The 17662-nt window shown below is 41.2% G+C and overlaps 2 protein-coding genes across 14 annotated transcripts in view; both read left to right on the top strand.

Annotated features, from left to right (window-relative positions):
- Positions 1-230: 230 nt before the first annotated feature.
- On the top strand, positions 231-11268 carry GLE1 (GLE1 RNA export mediator; the record flags this gene model as incomplete). The annotated part of the gene is made up of 16 exons (XM_084298989.1): positions 231-326; positions 877-1098; positions 1891-2016; positions 2262-2410; positions 2574-2634; positions 3382-3636; positions 4359-4587; positions 4842-4954; positions 5829-5898; positions 6255-6397; positions 7286-7476; positions 7964-8093; positions 8443-8547; positions 9637-9719; positions 9898-9961; positions 10663-11268. 16 exons carry the CDS (start codon positions 231-233, stop codon positions 10729-10731), a joined length of 2106 nt encoding a protein of 701 aa, XP_084155115.1. The 3' UTR covers positions 10732-11268.
- Positions 11269-13900: 2632 nt separating this feature from the next.
- SPTAN1 (spectrin alpha, non-erythrocytic 1) overlaps positions 13901-17662 on the top strand; it is a 50149-nt gene continuing 46387 nt past the window's right edge. For 9 of the 13 annotated variants that reach the window (XM_084299119.1, XM_084299111.1, XM_084299110.1 and 6 more), the window contains exons 1-3: positions 13901-13955; positions 15047-15094; positions 17067-17117. In XM_084299119.1, coding sequence (XP_084155245.1) covers positions 17085-17117 — 33 coding nt within the window. In that variant the 5' untranslated portion in view covers positions 13901-13955; positions 15047-15094; positions 17067-17084. Of the gene's footprint in view, positions 14006-15046; positions 15095-17066; positions 17118-17662 lie in introns of all 13 variants that reach the window. The other 4 variants (XM_084299113.1, XM_084299115.1, XM_084299116.1 and 1 more) reach the window with 4 other exon arrangements.

Here is a 17662-nt window from a genome sequence, read left to right as displayed (position 1 = left end):
GTTACTCCAGGTTCGTCTCCAGCCCCATCCCCGCCGCCACATCCCCCCCCCTCCGCCGCAAGCCCACGCAAAACGAGGGCAAAACGAGCAAATCCGCCGCTCCCTCGGAGCCCGGCCCCTTCCTCTGTGAGGAGTGGCCGTGGGCGGGACTCGAACCCGCGGCCGGTGGCGCCCCGGCAACGGAAGCGGGAGCGGGGCCGGGGCTCGGCGGGGCCGTTGGCGGCGCGGCCATGCAGCCCCGGCAGCTCCGCTGGGACACGCTGGAGGCTCTGCGCGACTCCAGCAAGGGCCGCCTGAAGTACTGCCGCCACTGGCTGCGGGACGAGGTGAGGGGTCCGGGACGCAAGTCCTGTGAGGAGCGGCTGAAGGAACTGGGGGTGTTTGGGCTGGAGAGGAGGAGGCTCAGGGGAGACCTCATTGCTCTTCACAACTCCCTGAAAGGAAGCTGTGGGGAGCTGGGGGCAGCCTCTTCTCACAGGTAACCAGTGGTAAGACCAGAGGGAATGGCCTCAGGTTGCACCAGGGGAGGTTCAGGGTGGAAATGAGGAGACATTTCTCCTCAGAAAGAGCGGTCAGACGTTGGGATGGGTTGCCCAGGAAGGTGGTGGAGTCACCGTCCCTGGGGGTGTTCAAGGAGAGGTTGGACGTGGTGCTGGGGGACGTGGGTTAATGGGTGACAGTGGTGGTAGGGGGGTGGTTGGACCAGGTGATTTTGGAGGGCCAAGCTTAGGGATTCTGTGAAAGCTGGCAGAAGAAATGGGAAGTGGGGTGCTGAACCGCTGTTATGAGGCACGTGCTGACCCATGTGGGTGTTCTCAGCAGTGTTTGTTCACGCTTTCTTGCTGTGCTCTGAGCTCACAAGTGTTTTCTCCCAAGGATGTCTTGGAAGGATGCATGTCGCCTCTCACGCTGTCCTCTTATTCTGGCTGGGTCCTGGACAGAATAGTTGAACGGTCAGACCAGGAAATTGCACCATCCAAAACTTCAACACCTAACAAATCCACTCCCCGTACAAACCAGCTACCTCTTGAGAAGGTCACATCTGCCAGCCACCAGGGCTCTTCACCACTTTCATCTACAGTGCTGAGCGAAACAAAGGTAGCTCTCTAATTATAGCCCAAATGTGAGCAGCTGTGTGGAAAAAGTATGTTAACTTGCTGCCATGAATTGCCTGACGGAGGTTGGTTTGTGCTCTGTTAATTTGTTTGTGAGGAAAAACATGCTTAGTTACAGCTATTTTTTTTTTTTTTAGCATAGGCAGGGAACGCTAAAATTGGTAGTAATAAGATCTTCCTTAAATAACTTCCACAGCAGGCCAAAAGCAAGCTCTTTTTCACCATAACTAAGGAAAATCTCGTTGGCATTATTATAGTTATGTGGATTAGTAGCATGGGATTTATCCATGAGGAAGGATGTGGTAGGATCAGGCCTGTTGTAAGAGTCTGAGAGTGTTCTCTTTGTCTCTTCTCTGGTGCCTTTGAATGACTGTGATGTGTTACAGCTCTTCCTGAAGAATGGTTCAAAGCATAAACTATCTTGGTTTCCTGCAGTGTAACATCTTCAGTGAACGTAGAGAGAACCTGGGGTGTCTGTCTAGCCTTTTCAGGTGATAGTGAGCCCTTGTGAATGTCCTAGAGGCTATTGGTATCTGCTGCCAATTTTACTGATTGGGAAGAGCAACTATCACAACCTCATGTGGGTGCTGGAAGATACTCAAAATTGTGAGATTACACATCTGGGTTGTTTAACTACTCTAAAACTTGTGTGTTGGTTGACTCCTTTGTCTGTTTATGTAACATGTACTTTAAGAGACTTGATTTACCTGTATTCCTCCATGAATTTCTGATACTATATTTAGTCACTGATTCTACTCATATGCTAACCACGCAGGGAAACAATGGTCTTAGTCTGCTGGAAATGGATCAAGAAGTCCTTCCAACACTACTTCCATCTAAAGTTACGGAAGTTGAAGGCTGCATTCGGATGTATGAAGAGATGCACAGGTTGAAAGGAAAGGTAAAAAAAATAAAAAAAAAAAGGGGAGTGAGGAGCTGAGGTGTATGTGAATCACAGAAGAGCTATATAACCAGAGGTAACAATGCTTGAGTTAAAAGAACTGAGCAGTTGTTTACTCTCTAAGGTTTAGCATAACCTCAAGTGGACCACATTAGCTGCCTCTAGGTAATTTCATTTGTATTTTCTTCTGGTGCGTTCTGGTGGTTATCACATTGTGCTGCTTCTGGCACCTTTGCAATCTGCAGGAGGGGCTCAGGCAGCGGCAGGAGCAGCAAGAGCAGATGGTGAGGGCAGTGTATGACCTTGCAAGTGAGCAACTGAAGCGTTTTGATGAACTGAAGGAGCTAAAGCAGCATCAGGAATTCCAAGATTTGCAAGAAGTGATGGAGAAGAGGTGAGAATAGCACCAGTATCCTTAAAATACTATAACATCTAACCAAAGTGATGGTTAATTCTTAAAAATGTTTAGAAGTAACTTGTTGTGTGTTTGTGTTTGTATTTTATGGATCATGTCTTTAATAGACTCCCCCCCTCCCCCCTTTGTCTGTGTATTTTAGCTTAAAGGAAACTCAGGGACAGCAAGAGAAGTTGAAAGAAGAACACCGACACAGAGCAAAGGTCTGAGACTTGTAACAGTTTTCTTTCATAAAAGAGCATGGCTACTTGGTAGGAACTAGAAAGACCAGTTGATGTATTTATCTATATGTAGTATTTCTGGGGTGAGAACGTATTTTCTGGTGCTGTTCCAGGCACCTGCTGTGTTGTTGAGGAAATGCAGTACAGGCACATGCCTTACAGGAGAAGAACAGTGGAGTCTTTAACTAAACTAACTTCCATTCAAAGTTTGCTGGTCGTGCTTGAACTAGGGCTTGGCTCCTGCTATATGATTGGTCAAGATGTTGTCTCAATGATTAAGGTGTTAGTCTTTAAAGATTAGTTTGCCTTTACTACTTCCATAGAGATGGGGTCTTGTGTATAAAAATAGCATATTGTGACGTTCTTAGGCCTATCCTTACAACTTTGTCTGTTAATTTATGTGAGGAAACTTGAATATACTTATTTTATGTCTTAAGATTCAATCTGAATTTTTTTATTTTCTTCCTAACTCTGTGGCAATCAAACAGTCCTGAGATTCCCTGTGAACCTCTTATTCTCCAACCCTGAGGCTCCATGGATGCTGTAGGCAGCAAAATTTGTCAATCATGCTATCGCAGCTTCTGTGGTACTTCTGTGTTCAGAACCACGTTCAGACTACAGCTGGTGAAAAAAATTGTTTTCCCCATCTGCAGTTCCTTTCATTAAGCTAGGAAGGACCTGTAAAGCTAGAGTTGCTTAACTCTGTGTCTGTTTTCTTTCTCTCCCTAGGTATTAAATCTAAAACTGCGTGAGGCAGAGCAGCAGAGGCAGCGTCAGGAGGAGCTGGAGCGTTTGCGTAAGGAAGAAGGCCAGGAAAGACTGCGTCGCCTTTATTCCATCCAGGAGGAAGTGCTACAGCTTAACCAGCAGATTGACCCCAATTACAGACACAAAGACTTGCCAAAAATTGATCTTTCTGCATACAGTAGTCGAGGCAACCAGATCTGTGGGCTGGTGTCAGGACTCATCCGCACCACTAGTGAGGTAGTGGCTCTAGGGTTGTTTTTAACTGTGCTTCTCCTTCCTTTTGAAGCTCCCTGTAATTGTCTTCAAACGCAGCTTGTTTTGAGACAGTTAACTAACATGTCACAGAAATGTTTTTAGATGTTTGGCCTATAAAGCAGCTAATTCAAAAGGCAAGTTCTCTTCTTTGACACTTTAGCTGTGTGAAAATGGCTTATAAAAATGCATGAGGATTTCTGCAAGAGCGACTGGTTATTAAAGTAGTGCAGCTCTTGATGCTATTAAGTTCCTTCTTGAGGCAACCATGGAAATTGAGTGGTTCATAAATTATTAGAAATACTGAATGCGGTAGGGTGCTCCTATCTTAGTAAGCGTTTTTACAGGAACTGTGTGTCTATGAAAAACACTTTCTCTATGTGAAGGTGAGATACAAACCTTGAAAAATTAAACACTGTAATAATGCTCATCATCTGTTCCAGTTTGTCACGGGTATCTTCCTGCAAAGGAAGCCATCTAGTCTTTGCACTGGGGTTCCATTCCGCTTGTCAAAGTGTGTTATTAATTTTTGTTTTCCTAAGATCTTGTGAGATCTATTCACGGACTGAGACAAAGTTTATGTACAAATAAAGGAGAAAAAGATTTTCACTAAAAGAGGATAAAATACATAGTTAGCTCCTGGATTTTATGAAAATTAGTGCTTCAAACGTTTCAAATGTTTTATCGCCTTCTCTATTTCTTGATAGAGAGGTTTCCCTACTCAAATGGATGTGGCCAATACTGAACGAGCACTGCAGGAAATGCGGGGACTGATATCCAGCATGCAGCAAGAAATCGCTGCAGCTGTGGAAGAAAAAAAGAGGAGAGATGAAGAGGAAGAGAGACAGAAGCAGCAGGAGTTACTGAAAAAATCGCAGATGAAAGCTCAGAGTACTGCCCCTGCACAGCTGCCAGGGGGAAAGCAGACGAAGGAAGGTTGGTTGTTACTCTCTCCCTGTCATTTCCTCCTTGTACACTTTCTTACTGTTTTGCCAAATCCTATTTTGGTATCTTACTGTTGCAATGATGTACCTTCTCATAGCTTTAACTTTTAGCACAACTAACAGCATGGATATAGGACTGCCAGCAGCAAACTATCTGATGCATAAGCTGACTTAAATCAGGTGTTCTAGATTTTGGGGTCTTTGTTAATCTCCTGATTTTTAATATTTTATTTTTCTTTTTATTAGGACTTCAAGTTAAGACAGACGAAAGTATTATGCGCTGGTACCAGGAGCTTCAAGATGCTGCAAACCAGTGTGTCACTTCTTTCAGTGAGATAAGCAACTGCAAAGACAATGAGGTACAAACAAATGATTAACACTGTTGAAGAGGGATTATCTTGATCTCTAGTGGAAGTAGGAGAGCTTTCATAAAAAACATTTCTAACAGCAGCCTCTGTTAAGTCTGCTCATCCTTGCTGTCATAGTAGTAATGAAAAAAATATATTAATCTGTCAAAAAAAAAACAGGAGCTGTAGAGCAGAATTGCAGCCTACTTTTTAAATTCTGCAGGTTACTTATTTTCCGCAGTTTTAACAATTTGGATCAGACTGCTATAGAGTATTAAAAGACAATGCTCTGTGCTGCTTCTAACGAATTACTTCTCACTCTCTCTTGCTTTTGTCGCTTTTATATATCGTTCATTCTTCGTGAGATTTTTTTCCTGTTGATTCAATGAGTACTTTACATCTCGGTATGACTCAAACCTTGAGACAGAAAAATGTTGAACAGTGGGTTCTGAACATTTACGTTAGTTTATTTTCTTCTAATGTTTCTCAGTTATATTCAGCAAAACTAACCTACTTGTCTGCTGCTGGCCTTCTAGGGGTATCTTCAGGTCTTAAAGATTGTGGCTGTAGGAACCTGGCATCTTACTGTCTCAGGAAGTGTTTTTTATTCATGTTTCTGGTCTTCTAGGTACATATAACAGTTAAATTAAATGCTAGCTATTCTGGAAATAAATATTCTGACCTCAGTTCTGTGAGATTAGATTCTGTAGTATTTTCAGTGGATTTAATTCAGCTAAAGATGAATTAAGATTTAGGGCTGAATTCCTCCTTTCAGAATTTGGACCATAACGTATATATTGTATCAGTGAAACTCTGCCTTTCAGTCTTGATCAATTCTCTTGCCTTTAAAGTTTTTTTTAAATGTTTTTTTGTTGTTGTTTTGCAGGTTAAGAAGACAAAAATGGACTTGCAGAAAGCAGCTACGATCCCTGTTAGCCAGATCTCTAGCATAGCAGGTCAGGAAAACACAAAGAGCTCAATCCAACCGTAATGCCTTTAGGTTTTAGTAGATTTTAGTAGAACACAGTGTATCCAAGGTTTCTATAATTACCCTTACAGAAAAGAGCTGGCGTAGGAAGAGGCCAAGTCTTTGTAGCACAGTGTTTGCTTTTGTTTTTAGAGTCTGTTGCCTCCCTGAGAAGCCTCTTGCTTCATCGTAATTCAGTTTCTTTAATCAGATGTAGCAAATGAGCAGTTGGAGGCGCCTTGCCCTTTAGGGTGTGGGTCCAGTTTTTGTGCAGTTGATGCGATCTTTTTAAGGCTTGTCTTTTTCCTAACCTTCTGTCTCCATACATTCCTGATATATTTACAGGCTCTCAGCTGAGAGAGATATTTGACAAGATCAATAACCTGCTCTCTGGAAAGTCTGTTCAGAGTGGAGGGCGAAGTGTATCAGTGACTCAGCATCCACAGGGTCTGGATTTTGTTTATTACAAACTTGCAGAGAAATTTGTGGTGAGAAACTCTTCACTTTTTTGGGGTGGCAAAGGTAGCTGGTGCTTTAGGAAGCTCTTTTGGTCATTGTCCTCCCTATTCAACAAACAAAATTACTAGGCATATGTTAACATTCATATTGTTTAGAGAAAGTGCTTTAAGGATTAAAAAAAAAAAAGCAAGAATGAAGGAACTTTTTTTTTTTTTCTCTGTTTTGTCTCTCCTTCCACTGTTTTATCTTTTCTAAGAGAAATTATTATTTTAAATTCCAGGCTTACATGCTGCAAAATCTTAACTAGTTTTATAGAATAATAGTGGAAAAAAGGTTGATAGTTATTTATGATCTATGACAAAACTGTACACCTGCTCAAAAACCTACATCTTGGCAGAATTAGAGGAAAAAGAAGAAAGCTCACAAGAGTCAAGCTTCTGTCCCTGCTGTGCAGTTAGCACCTCCCAAAAATTGTGTATCATTGTTTGAATTGCTTTTTGAAGTTGGCAATATTCTTTTTTCTGTTCTTTATTTGGTAAATTTGGGTTGTTTGAGACTTTAATTTGTCAGTACAGAGACAAAATACATGCAAAAAAAATCCCCATGGACTAAAACTGTGACTGAATTTGTAAACGTTAGAATATGGTTGTTTGGAGTAAAAATGTCTGTGCAGCCTTGCACTTTGTGCCTGAAGATGCTAACTCCTTTTTTCAGTCCTGGGCCAAGTTTGTCATCTTCTGTGGGAGCTGACGACACGGGGCCTTATCAGCTTTTTTGTGGGTGGCTACAATAGTCATAGAAACATTAGTAGGGGCTAATTACAACAAAGGAGATGGAACAAAAAAAAAATCTTTTCAATTTGTTGTCTGAAAAATGTCTTGGAGGGGTGGGAACAGACTTTTCTTTCCCCTTCCCAGAGTCAAGGAGAAGAAGAAGTAGCTTCTCACCGAGAGGCAGCTTTCCCAATTGCAGTGGTGGCATCCGGAATCTGGGAAATACACCCTCGAGTCGGAGATCTCTTTTTAGCTCATCTACACAAAAAGTGCCCATATTCTGTGCCATTCTACCCTGCCTTCAAAGAAGGAACCTCTATGGAAGAGTATCAGAGGTAAATTTATTACTGGACTTCTTCAGCATGCACTCAACAAGGGCTAAGACTATTCTTGTGAGTGAACTCTGCTTTTCCCCATCTCTAATTACTTAGGCACTGCGACGTGCTTGCATAGGGTCTGGAGGTTTACTCACAAGTGTGCAGTTCCCTGATTCTGCACCCCTGGAGAATATTTTTCAGAACCTCTGGAAATGTTTTTAGGGGTAATGGATGCTCTTTCTTCTTCTTGTTCTTCTCAAAGAACAGTTGATAGCCATAGCTTGATTTGACCTGAAATAGCCAGTACAGAACCTGAAGCTTCAGTGTAGTACAAAATAGTGGAATATATGATACAAAATGTAATAATCGGCCTTTGCAATAATTATTACATGGTTTTGGATTATTCTTTCTCTCAGTACATTTGACTTAAAGTAAATTGAGAAGTGCAGAGACTCATGTGAATGTGTTTTGCTGTCCTAATACTGGAACATCTTCTCATACTTAGGATGCTCGGATATCAAGTTAAGGATTCTAAGGTAGAAGAGCAAGATCATTTCCTTAAACGGATGTCAGGAATGATTCGTCTTTATGCTGCTATCATTCAGCTTCGGTGGCCTTATGGAAACAGACAAGGGGTATATGTATATGATGTTATAATTATAACTCCGTTAGTATCCCAAGAGTCTATTAAATGTATTATAAACTTGATTTGCAGCTGAACCTAAACCTCATAATGAACCTAAAACTCATAATAAATTTGAAGAGAGATGGTCATAGTTATACCAAACAAGGCAATGCAAAGTACTTTGTATCATCGACCTTTACGTACTTACTAGGTATTTTCATAACAGTCACGTTGGATGTAAGGCTACCGTAAAACAACTTTATAAAAATGAAAAGAAGTCTGAAAGCTGTCTGTTTTGATAAAAGCATTTTGCATATTGTAAAACAAGTGGTGGTTAGCTTTTTTGTGTTGCTTTATAGACACATCCTCATGGGCTGAGTTATGGATGGCGCTGGCTTGCTCAGATGTTGAACATGGAACCTCTGGCAGATGTGACAGCTACACTTCTTTTTGATTTTCTGGAGGTCAGTGATGTATGAGTACTTAGCAGCAGCAAAACACTGGGAAATGACATAACCAAACATTCTATTTCCTTTTGTTTCTTTTCCTTCTTTTTTAAATAAAAAAGTCATTATAGTTTATGAGACAAGACAGTAAATTGGTGAATTGGTGGCTAAAGGGATCTAAACTGGAGATACTGTAGTGTCTGAAGGGATTATTGATTGAGGTGATGTTTGTTACGATTTTTAAGAAGAGTTTTTTTTTTTTTTTAACTTGGCCATTTTCCTTCAGAAGGGCAGATGAATAATTCCAGATTCTTGCTAATACAGCCTTGGAGTTTGAATTATTTAAAAAACTGGTTTACCCAGACCATGTGCAACTACCGTTATATTTTCCTTTAAAAAAAAAACAAACAACGGGAACCTTAAAAAAAAATAGTTGCATGCTCCTGTAAGAAGAAGGTTTGCTAATCTCTTGGCACCAATTCATACAATGCAATGCAGAATGTAAGGTCCTGTGTCCTTTCCAGATGAATTACTTTATAAGACAGGATGGGTTTTCCAGGTTGGAAAGGACAGAGTCTGATATACGTGTATATTAATCCATATCCCAGGATATGTAGCTCTCCTAAATAAGAGCCAAAGCTGAAGGCTGGAGTCAAGGGAGATGCATTATCAAACAGAAGCAGCTTTTGTGCTTATTAAATGCCTTCTAAAGATTGTATACAAAGAGAGAGTAAATTACAAAGCGAAATACACCAGAGGCGTTCTGTAAGCTGGCTATATGAATAAAATTGATAAGTACATATTGCACTAATCAAGATTGGTAAATGACTACAGTACTCCTTAGCAAATGCTATTAGGGAAGGCTGTTAATTTTGAAGGGAGATTGGAGTGAGAGGAATTACAACGTCAAATGGGTATTAGTGATGACCACCCAGTCAATGACAAGAAAAGGTGATTGTGCTGGCAGTAGGGTAAACTAGAACCTTTGCTTGTTTTATTGTAGGTATAGGTATTTATCTTAATGTCTGAATTAAATATTAAGTGATTGATATTGGACAGGTTCACTGAAAGTGTTATGCTATTCTGAGACCCGATTCTATACCGTAGGTATGTGGTAACGCTCTCATGAAACAGTATCAGATTCAGTTCTGGAAAATGATATTGCTGATCCGAGAAGACTACTTCCCAAGGTATGATACTTGTTTTTAGGAATGTGAAATAATCCTTGTTTTTACTTTTTGGGTGTTTGGTGTTTGCTCTTAAAAGACTCTTCCCTCTTTTCCTATTTCTGACATTCACCTCCCTATCCACTTGCAAATAAAACTCAACTTTCTAAATAGATTTTGAGACATGCTGTTCTTTCTGCAGGATTGAAGCAATTACTAGCTCTGGACAGATGGGCTCTTTAATGCGTTTCAAGCAATTCTTGGAGGTAAAGCAATTTTTTTCAGTTTTAGAGTGACTTTTTCCTCCATTCTGTTCGATATATGCATCATTCCAATAATGATGTTGGCACTGCTTGCAGCACACTAGATAGTCCGGACCTGTAACTATGACGTAACCTGTCTTTCACTTACTGAATGCTCTTAATGATAGTTATGATGTCAAACATCTTGATTCTTTCTTACCTCACATCTGTTTTTCTCAGTGGAAAATTATTTTGGTTATAATTGATGTTCACTGAGAATAGTTGCAGTGAGAGGAGACACGGGCTGAGAACGATTCTGCTGAGTCATTTCTGTAACAGCTCATTTTCATCAGTGGTTTGCTTACTTTTTATGTTGTCCTGATTAGATTATGAGGAAGCAGACATTTTGAGCTGCTCTTTGTAGCGTCTTGTTAGCGTTGTATTTTGTGTATGTATTTTTTAGAGAAAACTTGCAGAACTGTTGAATACTTTTGTTTTGTGTTGTGAATGTTGTCTTAAACTAGAGCTATCGTATTTTAATATCATAGTTTGTACTTTAATATCAAAACAAATTTTGATACTTTGTTAGCAATGCTTTGGATGTGTGCAATAAGAGCCGTCAAAATTCCTGAGAAGAGATTGCAAACCAAGATAACTCATTTCTTTATTTCTTTCTCCCTTTTTTTTTTTTTTTTTTGATTTTTTTGTTGTCTTCTCTTTACTAGGAATGTCTACAGAAGAAGGAAATTCCATTACCAAAGGGCTTTCTGCAGTCTTCCTTTTGGAGGTCATAAATCAGCATGTACTTCTTCCTCCCTGGATGTCAGTGCTTTCAGACCTGGCTTCCTGTTTACATATAGAGGCAAAACAAATTCATTTTGTATTTGGGTGGATGAGGAGATTATATTCAATCCATGTGTTAAAGTGTAATTCATTACATTTTATGTTGAGTAGAACAAAATCTTAATTTGTTGGAAATGGTTAAAGCTGTTTTTTATTTTGGATTTTTATAGGTTTTTATATAGTAAATTATGGAAAACTGAGAATTTTCCTTGGTATGCTCAAACATGTGGAAGGTAGTTTACATACAGTATTCTGGTAACTTCTGGATTTCACTATAAACACTTGGACTGAAAATTTGCTCAGTGCTATTCTGTTCATGGAAGTGAAAATACCTCAAAGCTTTACGAAGTCTTAACATAGTAATCAGTCTCAGAAACTTACTGGTGAAACTTTATTTTTATTATTTATTATGTCAAGCTTTTGTAATTCACTTTCCGTTATGTTGATGTAACTTGCATCCTGTTTGTGGCAACATCTTAAAACTACTGAGGGACTGGTAAAAGGTACTTGGCCTACCATCGTGAACATTTCTCTCTGTTGAACGTAACTTTGCTCCAAGAGGCAGTGTTCTTGATCTAAGAGAGGTAGACTCACTTTTTAAAACTTTGTGTGGATTTTTATGGGGGAAAAAGCAGAATTCCTGAAACTACAGAAATTGTGTCCACTATCCATTAAGTGGATGAAAGCTAATAATCAATTTTATTAAAAAAATAATAACGGTGAAACAGTGCATTCATCTAAACACTTTGGCTGATGTTCTGTCATCATTGAGGGGGAAATGGTATGCTTGAGTTACCTATGGTGCATTGAATTATATTTTATAATGACCATTTTATAGAAATATATTTCTTACTTTTCAATGTTATGCCATTTTTATGTATAAAGTACTGTAATACTTTTATACCAATGGTGAATTATTCTGAGAATAGTTCATTCTAGAAATCTGTTTAAATTTAATATTGAAGTGTGATTATTTTTTTCTCTTTAATCTGATGCAGCTTGTTTTTCTGCAGCCATTGGAGAGTACATAGTACGGGGGATCAGGGTGGTGGGAGATTTGTTTGATAGGTATTGCTCTGTTCTTGAACTATTTTGATAGTCTTCAAGATGAGACAATCTGCTGCAGAGTTCTAGAAAGCAGTACGTGATTTTTTTTTCAAAATACTGTTACAAGTTAAAATTATTATTTTTACCAGATTGTTCTTCGATAATCCCAAACATTTCACACCTTGAAGCTGTAGAATGTGGATTTGAGGGGGCCATATGACAATCTGAATTTGATTTTTTTTTTTTGATTTTTTTTTTTACATAGCCCTTACAATCTTTTCTCAGAAAGTTTAACACATGTACTTGGTCTTTTAAAACCTTGAACTTTGACTTTAAAATTGACTGGTAATAAATTAAATTTGTATTTGGTGTATACATTTTGTGAAGTGACACTGGAACTCATTATATTAATGTTTTTGGTGATTGTTCTCGTATGCTGGAAATCTTCTTCCAGTATCCTTTAACAGAAAAGTACTACACCTTTCATTAGTATACTTGAAAATGCGTAGTTGTTTCTTTTTTTTTTTTTTTTTTAATATATATGGAATGGAGATGTTATGAGTACATCTTGCCTATCTGTAATTATGTTGGAGACTCACTTTATATAGATAGTAATTGGTAGTGTCTGTTAGAAATAATTATCTGCCTGTGCCAAAACACAAGGGGTGATTTGATGGTATGTACAAGATACAGAATCTTTCCTTGTTTTGGTTGAGAGGTACTGGGGTTTACTAATGTTTTTTGGGGGGGGAATATAAGTACGTATTTTCATTAATAACAAATATACAGTATGCATTTCTACCTCAGTAAAAGGCATCCAGATATTTATATGCTATTTCAAAAACATTAATAAGGATTTTTAATTGAATGGGTATGCTTCCAAATAACTAATAAATCAATATTTATTTTTAGACGTAGCTTATGGCTGCATCTACTTCTTGAGCTGGTGCTTGACTTGTATCATGCTGTTCTGTTTTTTTTTATTTTACTTTAGCAGCTTCGAATGTTAGCCATTTGGTGTTAAGTTACGGTGCAAATAAGGTCCTATGCATATATTAAAATGGCACCACATGCATATTCATATCAAACATGACAAGTGAGAGCATCTCGCATGTGAAAATACTGCGCACTTAGGACCAGATGCATTAAAATTGCTGTGAGTCATACTCTTCCTTGGAGACAATACTTTGAGGCAGTCCTACGGGTTCTGATGCAAGATGAGTGCCAGGCTGCTTTTTCCATTTAAGTCCTTTAATAAAAGAAAGCGTTATTAACTCAAAAATCACTAAAGCTTGCTGTGTTGGTCCTATGAAGTTCTGTCTCACTAAGCCTCTAAAAAAACAGAGATTTGGGTAAACCTTATTTGCCGTATATTTAAATCATCTTGTTTATACAAAAGACTCCTTTGCCTTTGAATTTATGCATTGGCTTTTTAAAAATAGACCGTTTTTGACAAGCGTGTGCACCCTTTTGATGTTCTGCCCTTGTCAAGCTTCTTTGTGATTCTGACATTGTGGGCTACTTCAAAAAGACAGCTTTAACCATGTATATACTGTGTATATATATATTTAATAAGGGAAAGCTGCTGAGGCTGCTGTTGGAGCGAGGCTTATCGATTGAATTTTCACAATCTGCAGCAGCTCAGGGCTGAGAGCAGGAACCTGGCCCCAGCGGGGCCTGAAAAGGGGGCAGAAGACCCCACTCCTGCGCTAATTAAAATGATTTCCACTGTCGCTTGGTGTTTTTATTTTTATTTTGTTACGGGTTGAGGAAAGGAGGCCCGAAGGGCCACCACACAGCCTCCGCCCTCAGGCGCCCCGCCCCGCCCCTCGGCTCTTTCCGGAGCCCTTCGGCAATTTCCGGAACCCCTCGTCACCGCCCGCAGCCCCCCTTCGGCTCTCTCCGCTCCTCCCCGCATGCGCACTCCCCTCCGTTCTACTGCGCTCGAGTGGGTGGGGCCGTCCCCTCCTTCCCCCCCCCCCCCCCTTTCCGCCGTGCCGCCCGTTCTGCGGCGCTGACGTCACCCCCCGCACCCTATAAAAGGGGCCGGCGCGGGCGGCGCGGAGCGGCCGTGGCGGCGGAGGGGCGGCGGCGGCGGCACGGGGACGGGGAGCTGCGCACCGACCCGGTGAGGGCTGCGGCTGAGCGCCCCGCTCGCCTTCTTCCCACCTCCCTCGGGTAAAACGGGTCGCCGCCGCCCCGTCACGCCTCGCTCCGCTCCGCCGCTGCGGAGACAGGTGGACGGGTGCGCTGCGGCCGGGGCTCGCCCCTCACGGCGGGTCCCTATGGCTGCGGGGGGTGTGTGGGGGGGCTCTCCCCTCAGGGGAAGGAACCGGGAGGGACGGGAACCCTCCTCACGGGGTGGGGGCTGCAGCCATGGGGTGAGGCGCGGATAAAGGGCAGGCGGGCGGGGAGCGCCGGGAGCCGCCCAGGGCAGCGGCAGGAATTGGGGTCGGATCCCCCGGGGGGGTAACGAGGGGACAGCCCCCGGCTGTGCCCGGCTCTTGAGGAGAAAACCGGAGGGGCCAAAGCCCCGGTAATGGCTTCCAGGAGCCGGCCGGCCCTGCCCAAGGTCAGCGTGAGGGGAGAGGGGGGCGGCAGGGCCCGGGGGGCCGCTGGTAGAAAGCCTCCCCCCTCAGAGAAAGCCTTCAGCCCCCGAAATCCGCTCTCTTCCTCACAGAAAGCGTCCCCTCCTCACAAAAAGCCTCCCCCTCGATGTCCTCCCCTCCTCACAGAAAGCCTTCCTCTCCCCCTGCAGAAAGCCTCCCCTCACAGAAAGCCTCCCCCTCCTCCAAATCTTCTCTCCCTCACAGAAATCTTCCCCCCTCAAAAGAAAAAAAATATAAAAAAAGCCTGCCTCCCCCTCACAGAAAACCTTCCCCCTCAAAAAAAAAAAAAAAAGCCTCCCCCCCACATAAAAGCCCCCCAGCCTCCTCTCCTTCCAGAGGCAGGGCAAGTGCCGAGGTTTCCCTCAGAAAAAAGAAAAAAACAACAAAAAGAAAACCAGTATCTATTCCTCTCCTAGCCTATTTATTTCTATATTTATTTAACGTAAAGAAATGACCGTCTTCCCCCTCCCAGATTCCTTGCCCACCCTTGTGGGGTTGGTGCGGTGTAAATACATTGCCAGTTGGTCAATGCGTGCCCCTGAGGTAATCAGCTGCCCTGGTGTTTAAGGGGAAGCACAAGCATTTATTGCATTTATCGTTTTCCCGGCAGGTCCATGTCAGCTGTTTAGGATTTTTAGTACGTGTTCCCGTCTGAAATGTACGTGACAATTCAGCAGTCTTTCATACATATTTAAATAGGCTCTGAGCAGCAGTTGTCTGGAGATGGCAAATGAACGCATGAGGGAGAAAAAAAAAGGCCTGGAATGGTTCTGTATCTTTCTGGAAAAAAAAAATATCGGTGTTTTGTTTGGAGAAAAGTGCCAGAAGATTCCAAAGACTATTCTCTGAAAGGCCTTGGTCAGGGATTCAGATTTTTTCAAAACAAATATTAAATCACGTTGTGTGGCTCTTTTTGTGCATTTGAATGCAGCCAGCAATCCGTCCTTCCGTGAAATCTTCATTTGTCATTATTTGCTCTGCCCGATTTGTAGGTGAGGAACAAAAGGTTAGAAAATCGGATGTTTTCTGCTGCATGGTATGCAGGATCTGTAGCTGTAGCGATGGAACTGTTACGCTGTGGAAAATACTTGAACGAGGATAGCAGGTTACATTGTTCACATGAAGTAATTCGTTTCCCTTCATACTAGGGGGGGGAGGAGAAAAGTACATCTGGACAGGTTGGATTCAAATTCAATTTCTGTTGTTTTTTAATCAGATTTAGAGGTTTTGCTTCTATAAGATCCATAGTAGATGAAGTTAAACATATTTATGGTATTTTTAATTTAGAAAAAAATAATAAGAGAAATACCAAATGTCAAAGACTGTCTTTTCAGCCTTCTTTACATGTTTTTCCTTTGCACAGAAGCCATGCATCTCTTTAAGACAGGGTGGTACCTCCTGGTGTGAAATCCCTGTTTCTCAATTACTACTTTTATAACTAACCCTAGTAATTTAAAGCAAATAGCTTAGTGTCCTTGTCTTCTTTTTATGTACTTAATATATTTAATGGGTTCCCTTGTTTTGTTCACAAATGCATTGCTTTTTGAGGGGAACTGGTTGTTTCCCCAGTATCAGAGGAAATGATACGAATTCCTCCCTTTTCTCCGCTCCATGTTAGTATAGTGTGGGAGTTTGTTTTTTCCATTTGTCCCTGAAGTGTAGGCAGCAGAAAAATGGGGTGGAGCAGACTGCAGATGCTGTCGATGGGGATTGCCAAGCGTCGTCCAGCATTGTGCTCCCATTGCTGACCATGGATCAAATGGGGTGGCAAGCTGCCTTCCCTCTGCTGCAACTGATACACGTTAAGCTATGCAAATGCCAGGAGAGATATGCAGCAGCCTCAGCAAGCACAGACACAGAACTGTGGTTGTCCATGGACTGCTTCAGGGATTGCAGCACACTCATGGGGAAAACAAGAGTTAGGGGGGATGCAAGAAGTTTTCAGCTAAATATTTAGCGGATTAGCTACACCTAACAGCTATGTAACGAGCCATCTCGAAGAATACCTTCTTTTGCAACTGCTACTTTTCCTTTTTATTTTTTTTTTTTCATTTTTACTAGGATAATTGAAAGTAAACATCTTTGGATATATATATATATATATATGCACATATATATAAAAAATAATAATAAAAAAAAAAATAATAAAAATATATATATATATATGTGCATATATATATATATATATTTTTATTATTTTTTTTTTTTCCAAAACCTTCTCCTGGAATTTGTGTCTTTAAATTAAGCCACCCCGTTTGATTACTGTGTAGCAAGAAGAGTCATTTGCCAAGTCCAGATAACTTCCTTTACTTTCTGTTTTGACCTTCAGATTGTTACAGGTTTTTTTGCTGTTTGTTTTCTTTTTTAATTAACTGGAGAGGTTAGCACATACCGAAGTAATTAAGTTTTCCTGCTGATAATTGTAACCTTTTTTGCATGGGGAGGTCTGTTGCTTGCAATAGCTTGCGTAACAATAATGCCAAGTTGTTGTATGTGGCAAGGAACCAACAGGAAAGTATGGAATGCGTGCTGTGACAGAATATGCATTTTGGAGAGAGAAAAATGAGTTGAGCTATGTCCTTCCACTTGTAGTTAGCTGAATGTTATCTCGATTTCCCCCTCCCTTTCAGACTCTACATTCCTCCATCATGTTGTCATCGTTTCGTAAAGTCAAAGTCCAGGTATTTTCACGTAATGCATGAAGTGTCATTGCCACACTTGCCTGCCTTTATTGCAATGACCTGTTTGTAACAAGAAGCCATTTATCTGGGAGTTTGTCCTGTACAGCATACGCTTTATTTGTACTCCAGTGTTCAGTCCGATCTGGCTTTCCTTTAACACTCTGAATTTTCTAACTTCTCTCTGTAATGCATGGTGTGTGAACATTTCGTGGTGTCTGAACATTCAGCATGTTCAGGCTGTTGGTGTGGATTATTTCTCTAAGAGCTTTTTGTTCTAAAGAGTTCTTGAGCAATATCTTTTTAGTTGTGACATCTAAAAATCAACCACGATAAGATTTACATTGCAGAACGTTTGAAGTTAGCCTTGGTTCCCATTCCATCTGCCTGCACAAATTTATAATCCCCATGCTGTGCTCGAACTGCTCATGTGTGTCATTCTCAGTTCAGTGATGGCGAAATAAATAGGATGCGTGGACCAAGCTCAGACTTCACCTGGGTAACACGAGCGACGAGGTTTTATCTGGAAATGATAGTAAACGTGCTAC

This window comes from Netta rufina, assembly GCF_964035555.1.
Source record: "Netta rufina genome assembly, chromosome: 20".
Classification (NCBI taxonomy): domain Eukaryota; kingdom Metazoa; phylum Chordata; class Aves; order Anseriformes; family Anatidae; genus Netta; species Netta rufina.
This window is presented reverse-complemented; position numbering and strand designations above follow the sequence as displayed.